The sequence below is a fragment of the Trachurus trachurus genome (assembly GCF_905171665.1).
Source record: "Trachurus trachurus genome assembly, chromosome: 6".
Taxonomy (NCBI): domain Eukaryota; kingdom Metazoa; phylum Chordata; class Actinopteri; order Carangiformes; family Carangidae; genus Trachurus; species Trachurus trachurus.
Window position 1 is genome coordinate 16,726,613 of NC_139897.1, and position 17,889 is coordinate 16,744,501.

Below are 17,889 nucleotides of genomic sequence, written 5' to 3' on the forward strand. Positions count from 1 at the left end.
CCCTTCATGACATGCTCTCTTTCTATAAGATTCCCCTCACCCTTTCTTCCTCCTCCTTTTTCCTACAGCATGTAACGGCGGCAGTATGACCCGAAGTGAGTCTGGGCATTAAACCATCCCCTCTACTGCTCCTGTCCTCTCATGCATGGCAGTCTGTATAACATAACTCATATGAGGGCCCCTGTAATAGTGCTGCTGTTTGATCTGCTAGAATAACTCTGCGTATGTTCTCCTTGTCTCAGGTCACTCTACAGAGCTCCAATCAATCACTCTGCTTGGCTGTCTGACTGAGTGAAGCCAGGATCAATGTCACACACACACACACACACATACTGACTCTGAAACACATGGCTCAGGGCTTGGGCTCACAGATCCCTGCAAGACATCATGCTTGTCTACTGTATGACAGGCAAAACAGAAGCCTATGGAGCAGAGTTGCTGAACAAAAAAAGACAGACTCAAAAAAAAAAAAAAAAACAGGAGATGGCAGGAAGAAGGAAAAGAAGGCAGAAAGGGGCTGAGTCAGGGGGTCGCACAGAAAGGAGCAGATACTTGATCAAAGTAAATTTTAGCTGATAAGTCCATCCATCATGTTGATGATACGTTTAATTCATAGTGACAGCGTGCGGAGGGAAATGAGTTTTCAGTGAGTGAGGCTGTCATGTTTGACAATACGCATTAAGTCTGATCTATCAGTTTGTGGTGAAAACTAGCCAGTGTAGCAGCGGTGACGGCATGACTGGAGCTGAGCAGTTGTTGGATAAGACAGAATAGTTTCACAAGAAATGATGTGTTGCCCACAGTGTTGAAAGATAAATAAACACAAAGTGTCATCATAATGTTCAAATGTTATGAATGTATCAAATGTAATGTTAATGACCTATTGACTGCCAAGCAAAGAAGTGCTAATATTATCTGGCAAACTGAAGATACCAGAGTAGTGATTAGGGTTGGTGTCAAGTTAAGTTAATCACATATTGATAATTTTGTTACTGTTAATATAGCATTTTATATTTTGTTATTTCTCCTACAAACCCAGAGTCAGGCAAACTCATTTACATATTTAAATGTTTCCACATGCTCTTTGAGGTTGTCTTGAACGTCTTTACCCTACTACTTCAGCTCAAGTCATGTATGTCTTTAGTTTCCAGAGGCAGCTTATCTTGAATGTAGAGAAATATGGTCTTATTAAGAATCAATTAGGACGATAAGCTTTCTATCTAAAGAAATGCACTGGTCATGCTTATTACTTATGGAAAAGGCTAAATCCTAGTGAGTAAAGCCTGATTTTCTAATTCTCTTTTAGTACCATGAGTTGATACCAGGGTTATTATAGTTAACTAAAACCAAGTCTAAAACTAAAACTAGCAGGGGAAAAATAATTTAGTAAACTGAAATAAAAAAATAAAATGACAATTTCTCCAAAAACGAGAACTAAATAAAAACTACAATGAACGATGCAAAACTAACTAAAACTAAACTGAATTCCAGATAACATTAGCTTAGTTTTAATTTTCTCTGAGATGACTAAAGTTGCAGGTAGATGAGAGTGAATGTAACATGATGAGGACTGATGGAAACACTTATGGGATGCAACTAAAAGGGAAAAATCCCACAAATTTAGAAGTTCATCTTCGGAGGTCTGACAGAGGCTTTCTACTAAAACCTGAAAAACTAAAACTAAGACTAGGACTAAATAAAAACTAGTCAATTCCTAAAAAATAAAAAATAAACTAAAACTGCTTAATCACTTGTTGAACTAACTAAAACTAAACTGAAATAAGAAAGCAAACAGAAAAACTAAATAAAAACGAATGACATTTTTACTGTATTATTAACTTTAACCTTGGTTGATACCAAACTAGTCAAGCTGCCTGGTTTGTCGTCTTTACCTGTGAGACTCTGAAGACACAACCACAACACGGGCGGGGGCTGAGCGTCGCAGCACGTCCTGAAGGCACTGGACGAGGAGGAAGTGACCCAGATGGCAGGTCTGGAAGGTGGACTCCAGGCCGTCCTCCGTCAGGCTCCAGGGTTGAGTGCACACTGCTGCGTTACACACCAGAATGTGCAAGGGCCTACAGTGGGAGGGAGTCCGAAAATAAAACATCTTTATTTGTTTTTTTAAGTCAGATGTCATGGAGTACAGATTTTTTTTAAAAAGTACAGATAAAAAGTAAAAGAACAGAATATATAAAAGCACAGATTATAATACAGGTGAGGTGATATCTGATTATAGTTATTATCTAATAGTTTTATTTGGTAAGTCTTTGGGACTGAAATAATTCAACAAATTAATCAAATAAAGGCTACATTTTTATGATTTTTGGTACAGATTTTATTAAGTCACTGATCAACTGGGAGGAACAAATGCCTTTTCTACTGTTTTACATTTTCTGGAAAAAAAAAAAAAGAGGCCGCTTGAGGTCACCGTGTGTGTTGGGGATTGGTTAATGTGTCCACAGTGTGAACAGAGCCTCATAAACTATTGTCAATATTTCTATGCAATACCATCAAATACTTTGAAAATTTAAGGGTTAAACTGACTGAAGTGTTCATCCACAGACTTTGTGTCATAGCTACAGCCTCCTTAAACAAAGTGCTGGTATTCTCATTGAGGCGTCTTAACGCAGTGTCAGTTTTAGATATAGTTCAGGTGACAAAACTGCAAAAAAGAAAGGATTTTCATAACAAGCTCAGCTAAGGAGAGAAGAAATTGGATGGAATAGTAAGAAGTGGAAGCAGAAAAGGCAAACGGGGTGTCTTATTCCAGAGTCTGGTAGACTTTAGAGGTCAACAGAGACAGAGCATCACTAATGCTGATATGATACAGAGGTTTCCACTGCAACTCCCCATGGCTCGACAGGTACTGTAGATACTGAATACAGCTGGCCGCGCTCCAAGAGCAACAACACAATGAAAAGCAATCTCAAACCGTTTCAACACAAGAGGGTGGTGGAAGTAATGGGTGTTGATACAAGCTCTGTGTAACTACTCTCGGTAACCAAACCCACCAACAGATCGACTCTGAGGCTGAGCAGAAAAGAGCAGATCAAAGGAAATACACGCGCAAGTCATGATATAAAAAGCAACTGCCTTAATTCAGAAACGCAACGCGTCTCCATTCTTGCAGACTCTGTGTGGGCGAGTAAGTAACGCTCTGCTCGCGTGCCAGTGACTGGAGATTGCTGGATTGGTCAGGGCAGTGAGAGATCCTTGTCGGTGACAGCGCCGCTCCAGCGAGCTCGAAACCACAGTAACACAGCCGAACAATCCAAACACACCCCACCAATTTTTAATTTCTTCCATTAGAATTAATTATGAGGCCGAAGGCAATTTGTGTACCCTGTGTTTAAGACTGCCTACTGGATTAATTAAAAACTGGATGCTGGAAAATTAATGTGTGAATTGTTATGCTGTGCTATAATGAGCCATCCCATGCTATTACATAGGAGTGCACTGTACGATCACCTTCAGGCCTCCGAACACACAAGGTTCATTAAAGAGCACAAACCTAGTCACAAGTCAACTTAAAGAATGCCGACCTCAGCACTATCTCCAGAGCACACACTCACAGCGAGATATGCAAATCCTCACCCAAAATACAACAAGGTAAGGAAGTCTGAATTAATGGCTTGGTAGGAAAAAAAAACACATCGGTAAATAAATGACCTTTGCGACCTGCACATAAAGTTGAGATATAAGAGTTAAACAGCTGCTGCGATGTGCGCGCCTGCTCTGTAACTGCTCTCAGCTAAAACGCTAACAAAACACATAGGTTGATTTTGGCCCAGTGTTCCCCTGTCTAATAGAGTGTGAAGTACAGTAACATTGTGCTACACAAGGCAAAACTCTTGGCTCTGTCCCCAATGTACCGCTGGTTAGAGGCTGCACATGAACTGTTGACCTAACTTTTCAACCTTCCACTCGAGCTGTTGTTTGGAACTGGTTCTTATGTCAAATACAACTCTTGAGTTTGTGGCTTTGTTTTCAATTGTCGTGACCTCGAGCTGTAAAGAAGAAAAAAAAAAACGATGTCACTCAAAGTACTGTATATCACAAATTTGTGATCAAAAACTCCAATAACCAACTTTTCTCTGGCCAGTCGAGCGATTTCCCAGCATGCAGCTGAGATGGGCCTCTGGTGAGTCTGCTTGTAATGTAAAAAGCCTGTTAATTCAACTGCCCACCAGTTAGTCCCTCTCTCATAAGCGCAGGTCTAATGAATGTCTTTAATAGGCCTATTGCCGCTTACCACAGTCCCTCTCTCCACATTAAGACCTCACACAACACTGTGTGCACTGTGCAATCTCAGCGCTGGTCAAACGAGGGTGTTAACTACCAAACAGGGAGACATCAGTTTATATATTTACTTTAAATAACCCCCCTGGGTATGACCCCTGACCTCCATGATAATATGGACCAGCGGAAGATATTGCCTGTGTGAGCTGTGCTCAGACTGCTGGTCATTAACACTGCACTTTATTGGCAACAGCAAAACTGGTTCCAACAACGCACATATACTGTAAATTTGTGTACATCGCTCATCTTGATCCATATTCAACACACACGCCACAACTGCATAACTGTGAAGTGTGAAGAGACACAGTATTTCCACAGTGCTGCAGTCACCACAATGCCTAACGGAGGGATATCAGCGTAATGTGATCTGGCTTGCATAGATTTATACAGACCACCTAAAACACAGCAATATACTTGATATCAGAAAAGAATAAACGCAGTTTTTAAAAAAATCACAGGTGAAAACAAATTGCATGTGTTAATTACAGGCCGTTCAGTTGAAATTGTATTAGGGGCACTCTGTCAGCGCTGTCCTGCATCAATTACATCCCAATGAAATTGCACTGCATTCAACAATATCAATATCCAGGTAATTTCATTTCAAAGGACAGGCAATTAAAGCAGAATCGGGGTCAATGGAACACAAAGCAGCGTGAAAGCCACTGACTAAAGCACTTAAAAGCAAGGGAGTGAGAAACGAGAGAAGGAAAAGAAAAGGACTCTGATTACATTTCACCTGTCAATGACACGCTGCAGGAGCATTATTGTGCATGCCCATATGACTGTGTGTGTCTGTTTGTCTCTGCGTGTTTACAAAACTGAGTGTGTGTGTGTGTGTGTGGAGGGGTGTGTGTGAGTGTATGTGTGTGTACATATATGTGCGTGTTGTGTGTGCGCACTCCTCGGTGTGTTATGCCTGAAGACATACGTGCAGTAATAGAGTGGTGGTAGGCTCAGACAGCTGCCCGGTGCCATTCACAGCTCAGAGCTCCCAGCCTCTACTCTGCTCTGTTCGCCTTCTGATGAGAATTAATGTACTCTGACGTCCCCTGGGACTCCCCCACTCCCCCCCAAACAGCACAGCTAATGAAGAAATACAACCTTGCCAAAATACTGAGGTGGAGAGAGAGCGACACAGACGGAGAAAGAGTGAGAGACAACATGAGAGAGGGAGAAACTGAGCCACATAAACAAATTGGGGTATGCAAAAAAAACAAAACAGAATCAGAGGAGTAATTCTGGGGGCGGTGGGGTTAAAGAGAGGTCAGCATACAGTACTGCACTGTGCATGGGATGGACACGTAAGAGGCAGGAGGGAGCTATAGGACACAGAGCGAGGGAAGCCACCGTAAGTTTTGGCTGTGACCCAAACACGTGTCCTGGATGGCCATACCCTGCCCCAGGGCTGCTACGGGCGATGACTGCCCTGCCTCTCCCCAAGGGTCTCCCCTGACACCGCAACCCGCACACACAAACACATACGCACACTTCTCCTGCCTAGAGAACTGGCGGTGGATGAACAGTATGGATGACAGAAATACATGACCCCAAAAATAGCAACTGTGTGACCGGGGCCGCAAGACGCAAGACACATGCTGTAAAAGCTGACCACCACAAAATAAGTGCGGTGAAGTCTGGTAGTCTGTTGACCAATGTCAAGCAAATCGACACAAATACACACACGGACTCCTGGGGCCTTGTCCATATGGCGTCCATCAGTAACAGTTGGATCAGGATGTCCTTTAAGTATGGTGTATATAGGAGGTAATTGTGATGAATACAGCGATGAGCTTGAATGAGAAGCCCTGTTTAGTCCTCATCACTATTTACTCATCTTTTTCTTGCGTTGTGCGATGTGCACTGCCCGGATTTTCTCACCAAAAATGTACTTTGCTTTCATAAATGTTATAAATGAGGAGAGGTAAAAAATAAAATATATATATATATATATATATATATATATATATATATATATACTATATATATATAAATGGCTCCTATGTCACCAGGAAAGTTGGGAGGTCTTTGTTCTGCTCCTAACAAAATGTGTCAAACAACTAAACATATCACAAAGGATGGGGGAACACATTTATAAATTCCAGACTGTAGTTCATACTCACAGTTTCTTGGCCTTGAAAGAGTCAGCGAACTCCCTGACGCTGCGGAGAGAGGCCAGGTCACACATCATAGCTTCTACTCTTGCTTTGTGCTGTTGAGACAAAAAAAAACACAAACATATTTGCCATTATTTATGTGAGCCATGTTAAGAAAGTAAAAAGTAATGTTGTTTCTCTGTGTTTAAAATGCAACGTAACACGTCTCCTCGGTTAAAGAATCCCTAGAGAATAGTCTGGAGGGATAGATGATCCCCCCCGTGTGGCTCTTCCTCTTCTCTCCCAAATCGAGGGTCTAAGTATGAAAGATGTCCTGTGCTCTGCAGATTCTAAAGCCCTTATAGGCAAATATGTGATTTGTGATTTTTACTATATTAATAAAATTGACTTGACTGCTACTATTACTCATAACTGGTAAAAAAAAAATGATGTGAGAGGGCCGACACGTGGTCGCAGTCCTGTTAAAAGAACACCTAAAGAACTTGGCTGTGCCTTCTCAGCACATGTTTGTGTGTATGTGTGGCTCATCTTACACCATATGTTGGGGAGACAGGGTGAGGATGGGAGAGGAGCAGAGAAAGATAAATGACTTCAGAAGTGAATGCATAGCTGCATTTACACACTGACGAAGACAGGCTAAATATTCATCATCGTCTCCATTGCACTGTAGCTTTCTGCTGCAGGGCAAAGGCCTCATTGGAGACACATGCACGCCTAAAGAAGCTCATTCCTTCAATAACAGCATATGACGCTGTTTTCTTTTTGTCAAGCTATTAAAGCTTGTCAACGCAGACGCTGCCTGCCTTCCTGCCTTTTCTCTACGTCTTTATCGGAACGGGCCCCCTCAACAGACAATCCAGGTTCAGTCTCTCTCCCTTTTCAACATACAAGTTCATGTGGGAGTTCGGGGGTATGTTAGCACAAGTGCATGCAGCGTGAGTTGAGGTGGAGCGTGTTGGGTTCAGACTAACGCTCCATTACACTCATCCCTCATGCTGGAAAGGGAAGAGGAGTGGAATATTTCTCCCAGGACTCCCAACCGGCGCTCTGGCTTCAGTAGCGCCAGGTATTCCTGATGCTACCTCTCCCCTTCGTCCTGCCCGCCATCCCCGAGGAACACTGTCAGCTCACATTACACCCCGGAAGAGCGTTCAGCGTTCCGCTTCCCACCCGCCACCGCCACCACTGCTGCTGCTGCTGCTGCTGCTGCTCCCCTGTCAGCCTTTTTCCACTGATCTGATCTCCTGTCTGTGGGCGTCATATGGGAATGTCTTTCCTCTGTGTTGTCTGTCTTCGGAGAGCTAAGTGTACATGACACTCACAGCGAGGACGCTCCATGGAGCAGTGAGCACAACGAAAACAAGAAAGGGTTAAGAGCGCCTTCTGATGGAAATGTGATTCTTCAGGCATTTTACAGACACCTTAACTGCCCCAGGGTGTATTTATACATGCATACACAGGCACACGCACACCCACACACGCACACAACAAATTCAATGTTGTGACTCAAGGGTATCACACCATTATCTATGCCTGAATTATTCTCTTGATGCTACTCTATACCATTATATGGATGCTATTACAAAGCATTAAAGGGCTGATTATGGCTATTATAGATATGATTATAGGGTACCTGCTTATATGATCTGCACACAGCAGTAATCACAGGTGAGAGGAGACAACTGTCTAATTTAATGACTTCTATCTGCAATATGCATTTACACTCCTGGCCACTTTTACATAGTGTACATAAAGAGAAAAACATGGACCTCAAATATTCAAACGAGGAAAGTAAAGCCATATAATGAGAAAACTTTATGGTAAATTTGTGTTTTTAAAAAATCCAGTTGCTCTTTTACAATGAGAAAAATCAAACATTAATCCTAAACAAGGTCAGAGCACACAGCAGTGTGATCATTAGCAGGTCAGTGTAAGGCCTCCTCAACAGGGTAGCCCTCAATGTGTGTATGACCAGCAGAGAAGATGAGAGCAGGTGTCAGCTTGACGAACACATGCCCCCTTCTCAGGAGACAGGGGGGAAAAGGGAAGGAGAGATGAAGTAATGGGAGACCAGAGGGGGGATAGAGGGGGGTTGAAGGGGAGCCACTGGAGCAAATCCAGCAGGGAGAAGGTGAGCAGCCTGCCTGCCCCGTCCGCCTACCCTCCCCCTGCAGATTGAAGTCTTGCGAAGAAAATAAAGTTTATTGCCTGGAAAGAGGGGGGGGAAGCATGTAAAAAGCATTAAAGCGATGGAGGTGAACAATTAGACAGATGGCCAGGTTTTGGAAGGAGAAGAGGAAAAAAAGGGGTAGAAAAAGAGAGGGAGAACGCACGGCCGCAATCGTTCAGGGTTTTTATGAGGACCCTGACAACTCCTGGTCTCTTCAAGGGCGAAGGAAAAGTGAGAGGCAGCAAAGCCTCTCTGGTTAACTCTGGAGTAATCGCTGAGTGTGCAACACCACGGAGCTTGGCTTGGGGTGACAGAGCTTACCGCCCCCAGCTACACACAACCTATTGCTCCGTCTAAAAGCAAAAGGCTAATTATGAATGAAACAGACGCGTAAATAAATAAGCTATTAGAGCTCAAAAACTTAAAAAAAAAAAACAACAACTGTTCATCCACATCCGCAAACAAGCTGCATGTTTAAGACGGAAAGCGACAAGGTCACCGCGACGGTAGCAGGGGCATCAGATCCCTCAGCCCTCCACTCCTGCCACCACCTCTCACCCCCCCCCCCACCACCACCTCCGTCAGCCCAAGAGAACAGCTGTCTGTAACATGACAATGACCTTCACGACTTTCACCAGGAGGAGGCAAAGAAGGAAGGAGGTAGAGAGGAGAAGTCGAGGTATAGTCCGGCCTCTGCAGAGGTTCTCCTCCGTCTCTCCTGGTGTTTTCCACGTGTGTGTTGGGGAATGACGTGTGGTGGTCACCGCTGTGGAGAAAGACGGAGTTGGGGGATGGAGGGTGGGGAGAGCTCTAATACAATTATAACTGGGGCCATCCAATCCAATAAAATGAAGAGGTATTAGAGCAGGGGAGAGCCCCATCCTGTTCAATAAGATACTGGACCACTCTACTAACTCTTAAAACACACACATGTAGGCATACTCACACATGTGCACACACAGGTACACACACTTCGCTGACCCCTTTAATAGCACAGCCGCCGCCCCTAATGGACGCAAGCAAGTGGAACCGCCAAATAATACACTGTCTTAATGCACTAGGCTCAATCTCATCCCCCTCTCCCCTTATCCAGCTCTCAGCCTTCCCTCTCACACACTTTAACCCCTGTTTCCATCTTCCCTCACCCCGCGCTGCCCCCTCACCACCTCAGCTCCCCTTATAGATCACCAATGCAGGGACAACACTTAAGAAATCAAAAGCCCTCCCTCATATAGACGAAACACTTGGCCTGCAGACCTCAGTTAACACCTCAGTCATGGAGAAGGATGGTAAAAGAGTGAGTACGGGGAGACAAAAAGTGGTCAGTTTCTATAGTATATATAGTCTGATCTAGTTTCTCTCACTCTCTGCGGATATAAGACAACTAACATCAGTACAAAAGCAATGGCAAGACTCAAAGGCTGTGTTTTTACCAGCAGGTGCGGAGGTAAGGTGTTGCAATGGCGGTGAAAGTGAATGAACAGGGAAGACACCATGTGAAAAGGGCACCTTATAAAAGCAATTAGAGAAATGACTTTGAGCCCCTCTTCTTGCTCTGTAGATTAGAACAGGCCTCGGAGGGAGGAACACAGAGGAACTCAGATCTCCATGACCTTGTCCGCAACACGCCACACTAAATTGGTCATCAGCTTTTAAGACTATATTTTATCATAGATATATATTTTTAGCAAAAAGAAAAAGAGACGCGGAAGGAGGGGGAAAGCGTGCAATGTGCTGCTCGTATATCATCCTGTCACAATTATGACGTTTGTTCATAAATACCAACCAATCTCCCCTCCACCTGGCTAAGTCACATGCGCTTGTGCTTATGTAGCGCCATACACCAACAAAGAAATATGGACACACACCACGTGCGGCGAAACGCACATGCACGCCACAAATAAAGAAACAGACACATCTGGCTGAGTGCCTTACCACAGATCTGAGAACTGACCTCCACACACAAAGAGACTGCACATACACACACACACACACACACACACTTGGGCAACATGCATTCAAACACCTAACACACAAATGAATTCAGACGCTCCGCACATTACAAACACAAACACACACAAACAAACAAACGCACACACACATACACATCCACTTACTCACTGACATGCACACACACTGCAATTAATAGGGAGGCAGGTCTCTGGTGAGGAAGAGAAAGTGCCTGTTCAGCACATACAGGCAGAATATGCAATTTCCTCCAGTTAAGTCTGTATTAAATTGATTTCTTCTTTCTCTGAAACGGACTGGGTTTTTCCCCCCTAATGAAAGCTGGATAATCTACAGGTTTTCCCTTTCCTGAAATCAAGTTACAAATCAAGCAATTGCGGGGGCAGATATGGGAAAGGTGAAGGAAGGACATGGGATGATTTTCCAGATGAGAAACATGGAGAATGAGGCACATACGTGCTGATACTCTTAACACGGACATCACGGGCACCTCTCTCTCTTTTTTACGCGTGCACACACACACACACACACACACACACACACACACACAGGGAGTAAAGGCCAGGCCTAAGTTAAGTACTTGCTGACATTCCCGTTCAGTGACGTACCGGGGCTACAGCAGGGCCATGTTAGTAAACACAGCATTAATGACTGTAATTAATGAAACATATTAATTAGTAAGCACTTCAATCAGTTAATCACTTGCTGAGACCTGACAAGAAGCTGTGTAGAGGCTGCCGAGAAACACTGAACGTGCTGAGAGAACACAAAGAACGACTGAGGACTTGAAAAGACAAAGGAATTACAGGGAACCAGTAAAATATTTCATTACAACTCTTCATTTAAAAAAAAAAAAACAATTTAAACAAATGCATCAGTGAGTATTGACAGCAATATATTCCTTAAATAAACAAAGGTGCTAAATATGCTGACAAGGTTAGAGTTAGATAATTACATTTTATAGTAAAGGATTATTAATACTGATGCATTAACATGTAAGCAGAAATTTAATGTTATAGCTGGTTGAGGTGAAGCGAATTTAAGTACATTATATACTGCTGTGTAATTTAATTCACTGTATAGTGATGCATTATATTTTATATGCTCATTATAGGTTTTCAAATTCTTAATCTGCAATGTAACTATGAACTTTAACTATCAAATAAATTTAGTGGAGTAAAAAGTACATTCCCCTGTAAAGTAGTGGAGTAGAGGTACAGTACAATGGCAAAGAGCAATACTTAAGTAAATCACAAGTGGGGAGCAGTAATCACATAAATGTGCTCAGGCACTTGCACATACATACAGTATATTTCTTAACCACAGTGTACTACATTGGAAAAATTATAGACTTAAATAAAAACTGACATCAGAACAATATAGAACATTTCCATGATAAAAAAAATGAAATTATAATAATAATAGTTTTGATTTAAATTTGTACATGTGATGAAATCGTTAATATTTCAACTTAAATCATTTTTTAAAAAAATACTTGTTTGATTAAGAAAGATCACAGTAAAGTTGAGGTTGTCACCAAAACAATATATCATTAGAATCAGAAGGAAAGGCAAACTGCACACAGGAGAAAGTTCAAGAAGACCCTAAGTTAAGATGAGGTGCGATCAAAACTGTTGAGAGATACTTTAGCAGAGACACAGACAGGTCAGAGAGAGCGAGAGAAATAAAGACAGAAAGAAGGAAAGAGAGACAGACGGAACGAGAGAGACAGAAAGAGAGAGAGAGAGAGAGAGGGAGACGGAGATGGGAAATGAAAAGGACAGGGCGGTCATCATAATTGCAGAGTTTGCTTTTCGGATGCAGACAGACCAGGGCCATGGGGCCTGAGGCAGATATCAGATTCCACACAAACGCACACATACACACGCACATGCAAACTTACACATGAACCCATATGTACCAAAACGCACACACAAAATATTCCAACGCCAGCCTGCACGGGTGTTTTGAGTGTGATGATATATTTCAAAAGTGTTTTGCGTTTTCTCACGGGTAAAGTGTGAAGTGAGACGGCAACATTCAGCTTTCAATCCTAACAATGTTAAATTATAAAGCTCTGTCTTCAGATGTATATAAGTGTGTGTGTGTGTGTGTGTGTGTGTGTGTGTGTGTGTGTGTGTGTGTGTGTGTGTGTGTGTGTGTGTGTGTGTGTGTGTGTGTGTGTGTGTGTGTGTGTGTGTGTGTGTGTGTGTGTGTGGGTGTCTCTATTTCTGCCTCACTTCTCTCCCTCTCTTCGTCCAGTGCAGAGCCTGATCAGATTTACATTAAAAAGTGATGGAGATTTAAATAATGTGTCTATGTTCTCAGAAAGACATCAAGAGATTTTCATCTTCCTCTCCTCTTCCTCTCTGTCTCTTCCTCTCCATTTCCTCACCCTCTCCTGCTCCTATCTCCCCCCTCATCTCACCAACTCCATCTCCGCCAGATTCGCAGACAGTGCACATTTTCCTGCATGTCTTCAGTGTAACCGATACCCCTAACAACCAGGATTTTAATGCAATCCATATTGCTCCCTAATATTTCAGATCCCAGAATAAGCACTGGCAATTACATATTTACACCCAGCTTATTTTGCAATTCTGCACAGGGACTTTAGTGACTGGGTGAGCGGCACACGCAGACTTAGAGGCTGATTATGTTGTGGTTAGATAACAATAAAGTTGGAGGAAAACAACCTAGACCCTGTGCACTTATACTGTATATACAACTTTCTATTTGGGGGGTGTCAGCAATAAAACGCGACTCTCTCAAGTACAAAATAATGTGTTCTTTTCAAGTGTGGCGGTAATGTGATTGCTTTATCTAAACCTGCTAGTTTTTCCACTGTTTAATTTCTCCAGAATCACTCGCGCCTTGTATCATCTCAGTATCTGGAGGGCTGGTGAGGTACCAAACACGCACGCAAGAAAATGCACACATTTGCGCACAGGTACACAGTGTGAACACACATCAGTGTAGAGAGATGATAAATTAAGCCCCTTTGATTTGGTTACCCCAGCCCTTTTTGTATCAGCTTTATAAAAACATAAGCATGACATAATTGAATAAGAAAAGAATCTGGCAATTAAGAAACATGGAGGCCTTTGATGTGAGTAAGTGTATAATAGGCCTTTTGATGAGGGAGTGTTTTACACTCCGCAGGGTCTTGTATGCACTTTGATTAAAAGCTCTTTTGTTTAGCGATATTCTAAACTGCTTACCATTTTCCACTGTCACAATAGTTTAGCCTGGAAATACAAGAGATTGTGCCTTTTTTCTCTGCTCGCTGGGAGAGAGCATCTTGTTCTCCTTGGTATGAAATCACACAGTGGTGATACTGAGTTAGCGCTACAAGGAGAACAAATGAATGAATGGAAAAAGAATTTTAGAAGAGAAAAAAGAGAGATGGGCATGCAAGGGGCTAAAAGTGTCACTGTTAGATATTAAACAATAACACAAAGTATCATTATTGTTATTTTCATATTCATGAGAACATTCATTACCACCAACTCCAGTTGTTCAAGCACCATTTACATGATCTACCCTGTCTGCTGATAAGGTCATGCAGTTTTGCATTCTGTTACAGTGTTGCGCAGATTTGAATAATAGGATTCTCATCATGCATCTTTAGCCCCTTGTCACCTGATAATAGCCTGAAAGACTCACGTTGAACAATGTAATAAATGCATCACGTGACTTCAGCAAAGGTCGGGGGTCAGCGAGCCACCGATTGTCAACGGAGCGCCGGCCTGACAGAGAATAAATGATGCCTTGTAAACAAATTGAATTATTGCTTTAATTCATGCAGTCTGATTCAATTTTGCCCCGGAGAAGAGTCCTTCACTGGGGAACAGAGGAGTGAGGGAAGGAGAGCAAAAGAGGAAGAGGAGGAGAGACAGTGGACGATGAGACGCAGACACACGTCCTCTTGCTCCATCATGACATCCCACAACGTCTTTGGCTCCACTGAAGGAGAGTAACTACATTAACCATCCTGATCATCTCACTAGACCACGTGCTGCTTTCTGGAGGAGATGGCGAGTCCTCCTTTTGTCTCCCATCTTAATGTAATAAGGTTGTGTTGAATTGAGTTGGGCCGGGCCACGAGGCCGACCCCCTGCCCCGACACCAACTAAGGGACAATAAGAAGGAGACAAATTTGAATTTCATAAATTGATACACTAGACTAGGTTTCATCTGCTGTGTAAACATTTTAAGAAGTTGAGATTATTGAGAGGGAAAAAGAAAAAAAGTACATACTGTATGGGCTGAACGAGACTGAGCCCAATTAGCTAGTGGTTTGGGATAGAGGCGCTTCAATTTGAAAAAATCTTTGAAGACATGTGTTCACAGTTATTGTGATGGGCAACTGGGAAAGCCCATCTCCTATGGTGTACCCCATGAACCTAAAAAACCCTGAATGAGGCATCAGTACTAAGTTTGGTCTATCACCTAAAGCTGCATTAGGTCTCTCCTCAGTTTGCTCCTTAATTCCATCAGAGTAATCTCACATTATTGCCCTCTAACAGTACCCTAAACGGAGAATAAAAAGTTTGCTCCCCTCTAGCAGTGTATTACCAGGAAACAACAGGCCCTCTCCTCATTAAGTTATAGATATAAATGCTCCAAAGCATGAAATTACCCCCGAGCCTCCCTCTCCAAATAACCTGGTTTGCAAACAAATGATCCGAGCACAAGCAGTAAAAGGCAGATTATTAAAATAATAGGAGGGATTTAAATTTGCATCCACAGAACAATTCAGCAAAGGACTCTGCAATTACTCCTCCCCCTCCTCTTCCCCTGTTCACTCCACCTTTCTACTGGCAAACCAGTGAATCCCTCGTCCTACTTTATAGTGTCCATCTGTTCTTCTTTCTAAGAAACAGAAGCAGACTTGGCTATCTTCAGGTGCGTCTCTGAGTGTGTTCATGTGGGCAGCTACAGGAGCAAGTGCACTGACTCTGCTTGTATCTGATATCATTGTTTACCCTCATCAAAACCGGTGCCAATTTACATGGATGTACTTTTTCATTCTTCTCGGCCCCCACAATAACATCTTATTTCTCTGCGCCCATCCTACACTATGATAAATATCTAACTTTATCCTGAGACAATAACAGTCCCTCCTCCTCTGCTGGAGTAAATGGGGAGCGATGAGGGAGTGAGGTGAGCAGGAACGGACGAGGCAAAGGGTGCTCAGGTCTGCATTACATCTGAGTTATGGCCTCCATTTGCATCTCAATCAGCCTCTTTGGAGAGCCCACCACCTTGGTAACACCCCCATCACACCACAGCCACCCCGGGTAATCAGGGAGATTTAGTGGAACTGGCAGCCTACCATGGGCACCCCCTGGCTGGGGCTCGCAGCTCATTCCCAGCCCCTGGTCTTGCTAAGGGCCCTCTGGGCCACATCCAAACACAGGAGAATGGCAGCACTTAACAAGACTGAGGAAGACCAAAATAGACGAGCAGCAGGAACAGGCCATAAAACAGAGGGAAAACAAAGCACCCATGATATTGTAATAGATGCTCCAGCATAGATGTCTGCATATAGTGTTCTGTATTGCTGCCTCATTATAACAGAAGAAAAAAAAGAAAACAAACGTGAACTTGTGACCTTAGGTGAGAACATTTTATCTCAGAGTTGATGATGGCACTGACACCATCCCACTGCTCCCCTGCAGCAAAACCAGACTCGCTCCAACATGTAATGGGAGCATGTGAACCCACAAACACAAACACACACATACAGATGCACACACAGCTACATCTTGTGATTTGCAGATAGTGAATGCTCCACTTGAGAGTTGCCTCTCTAGTTAGCGCTGTCTCATGGCTGAACCCTGCTAAGGTATTATTACCTACACTCAGCCCTATTGATATTGTGACTCTGGCATCTGTTCACCTCCTTGTTACTGCCTGGACCACAGCACAGCTACCTATCTGACTGTGTGCATGACATGTGTGTGTGTCTGTACCTGTTTGTTTGTTTGTTTGTTTGTGTGTGTGTGTATATCCCAGATCTCTGGGGTAGAAAGTAGTCACTGTGCACAGAAGACAAGAGGCTGAGGAGGCTAATAGAGAAACACTCGACACACCAGGGGCCTAATCAACTGCAAAGGACATCTACCCATAGCTCCAAACCTCTCCCCAACACAGTCGCACTTTAGCCTTTCTTCCTCCCTCTAATCTCACTGATACTGTAAAATCCACACGGCCCACACCGACGCCACATCACACAAAGACTTCGTAAGTGAAACTGGAAGAAAAACAACGACGAAAGAGAAAGGCAAGACTGGAAACCAAACTTTTCCCGCAAACAAAGATGGCTCAGGTTTGAGCGGAGGAAAAAGACCAACACAAAAGAGAAACAGGCGGAGAGTGAGGACCGAAGACGGAGAGACTCAAAACGAGGAGCTGAGTTTCAGTTATCAGAATCAAATATTAGTGGGGGGAAAAAACTGGGGAGTGGGCAACATTAATCAAAGTGTTCACCTAGTGGGCAGCCATATGGCAGATCAGCACGCCAACAGTGCAAACTTGCTGATCTTCAGTAACGGGGTGCAATTAATTCCACTGGCTGCATTCATCTCTCCCTCACACACTGACGAAGGGAGGGGGGGTAGAAGAGAAAAAGAGAGAACAGAGGAGGGTTTGTTATGACTCTTTACTCTTCCTCCTCAACTCTTTCTTCCCCTCTCTCTCTCTCTCTCTCTCTCTCTCTCTCTCTCTCTCTCGGAGCAGAGGAATCAAACCCAGGTGATGAATGAGGTGGACACAAGGGCCTCAGGTAGCTCCTGTGGCGATGGCGGGGGGAGTGGTGGGGGGTGGGACGAGAAAAAGTGGAGAAATTAGGAGGGTGGGAGAGGATGAGGCAGCGATGGGCAGAGGAGAAGTTTATGCTTGGACTTGGTCGAGGTATTTCTAAGTAGGGCAAAACATTAACATTTACAAATACGTTGCTTTTGTTCCAACCGGGACTTTTTCAAATTCAGTGCATAAATTAGTTCAGTTCTTCTTCTCCATATTAAAAAGCAGTACTCCGTCAGTGACTGTCATTATTACGACGATTGGTAAGGACTGTATGGAGGAAAATAGTAGACAGGCAGAATGCTATTTATGAACGGCACCATTATGAGTGGAAGGCACACAAAAAACAAAGCCTCATAAATTCTCTGTAAATCCCATTATCTGTTCTACATAATAGCTGTTTCAACGCAAGGCAGTGCAAATAAAACATTGTGTCTGTGAACACTCTCCAGCCCTCCCAAAAATTGTTCTAGTGCCTGTAAAAAAAATCCTTTGAACAGTGGCACAAACTTTGTGCAAAGGTCG

At 43.3% G+C, this 17,889-nt stretch overlaps 1 protein-coding gene across 2 annotated transcripts in view; it reads right to left on the reverse strand.

Moving 5' to 3' along the window:
* wwox (WW domain containing oxidoreductase) overlaps positions 1-17,889 on the reverse strand; it is a 129,022-nt gene that overhangs the window by 88,158 nt on the left and 22,975 nt on the right. For both annotated transcript variants that reach the window (XM_083974537.1, XM_083974538.1), the window contains exons 6-7: positions 6,423-6,511; positions 1,893-2,078 (exon numbers count right to left, since the gene is read on the reverse strand). In XM_083974537.1, the coding sequence (XP_083830663.1) occupies positions 1,893-2,078; positions 6,423-6,511 (275 nt within the window). The remainder of the gene's footprint in view (positions 1-1,892; positions 2,079-6,422; positions 6,512-17,889) is intronic.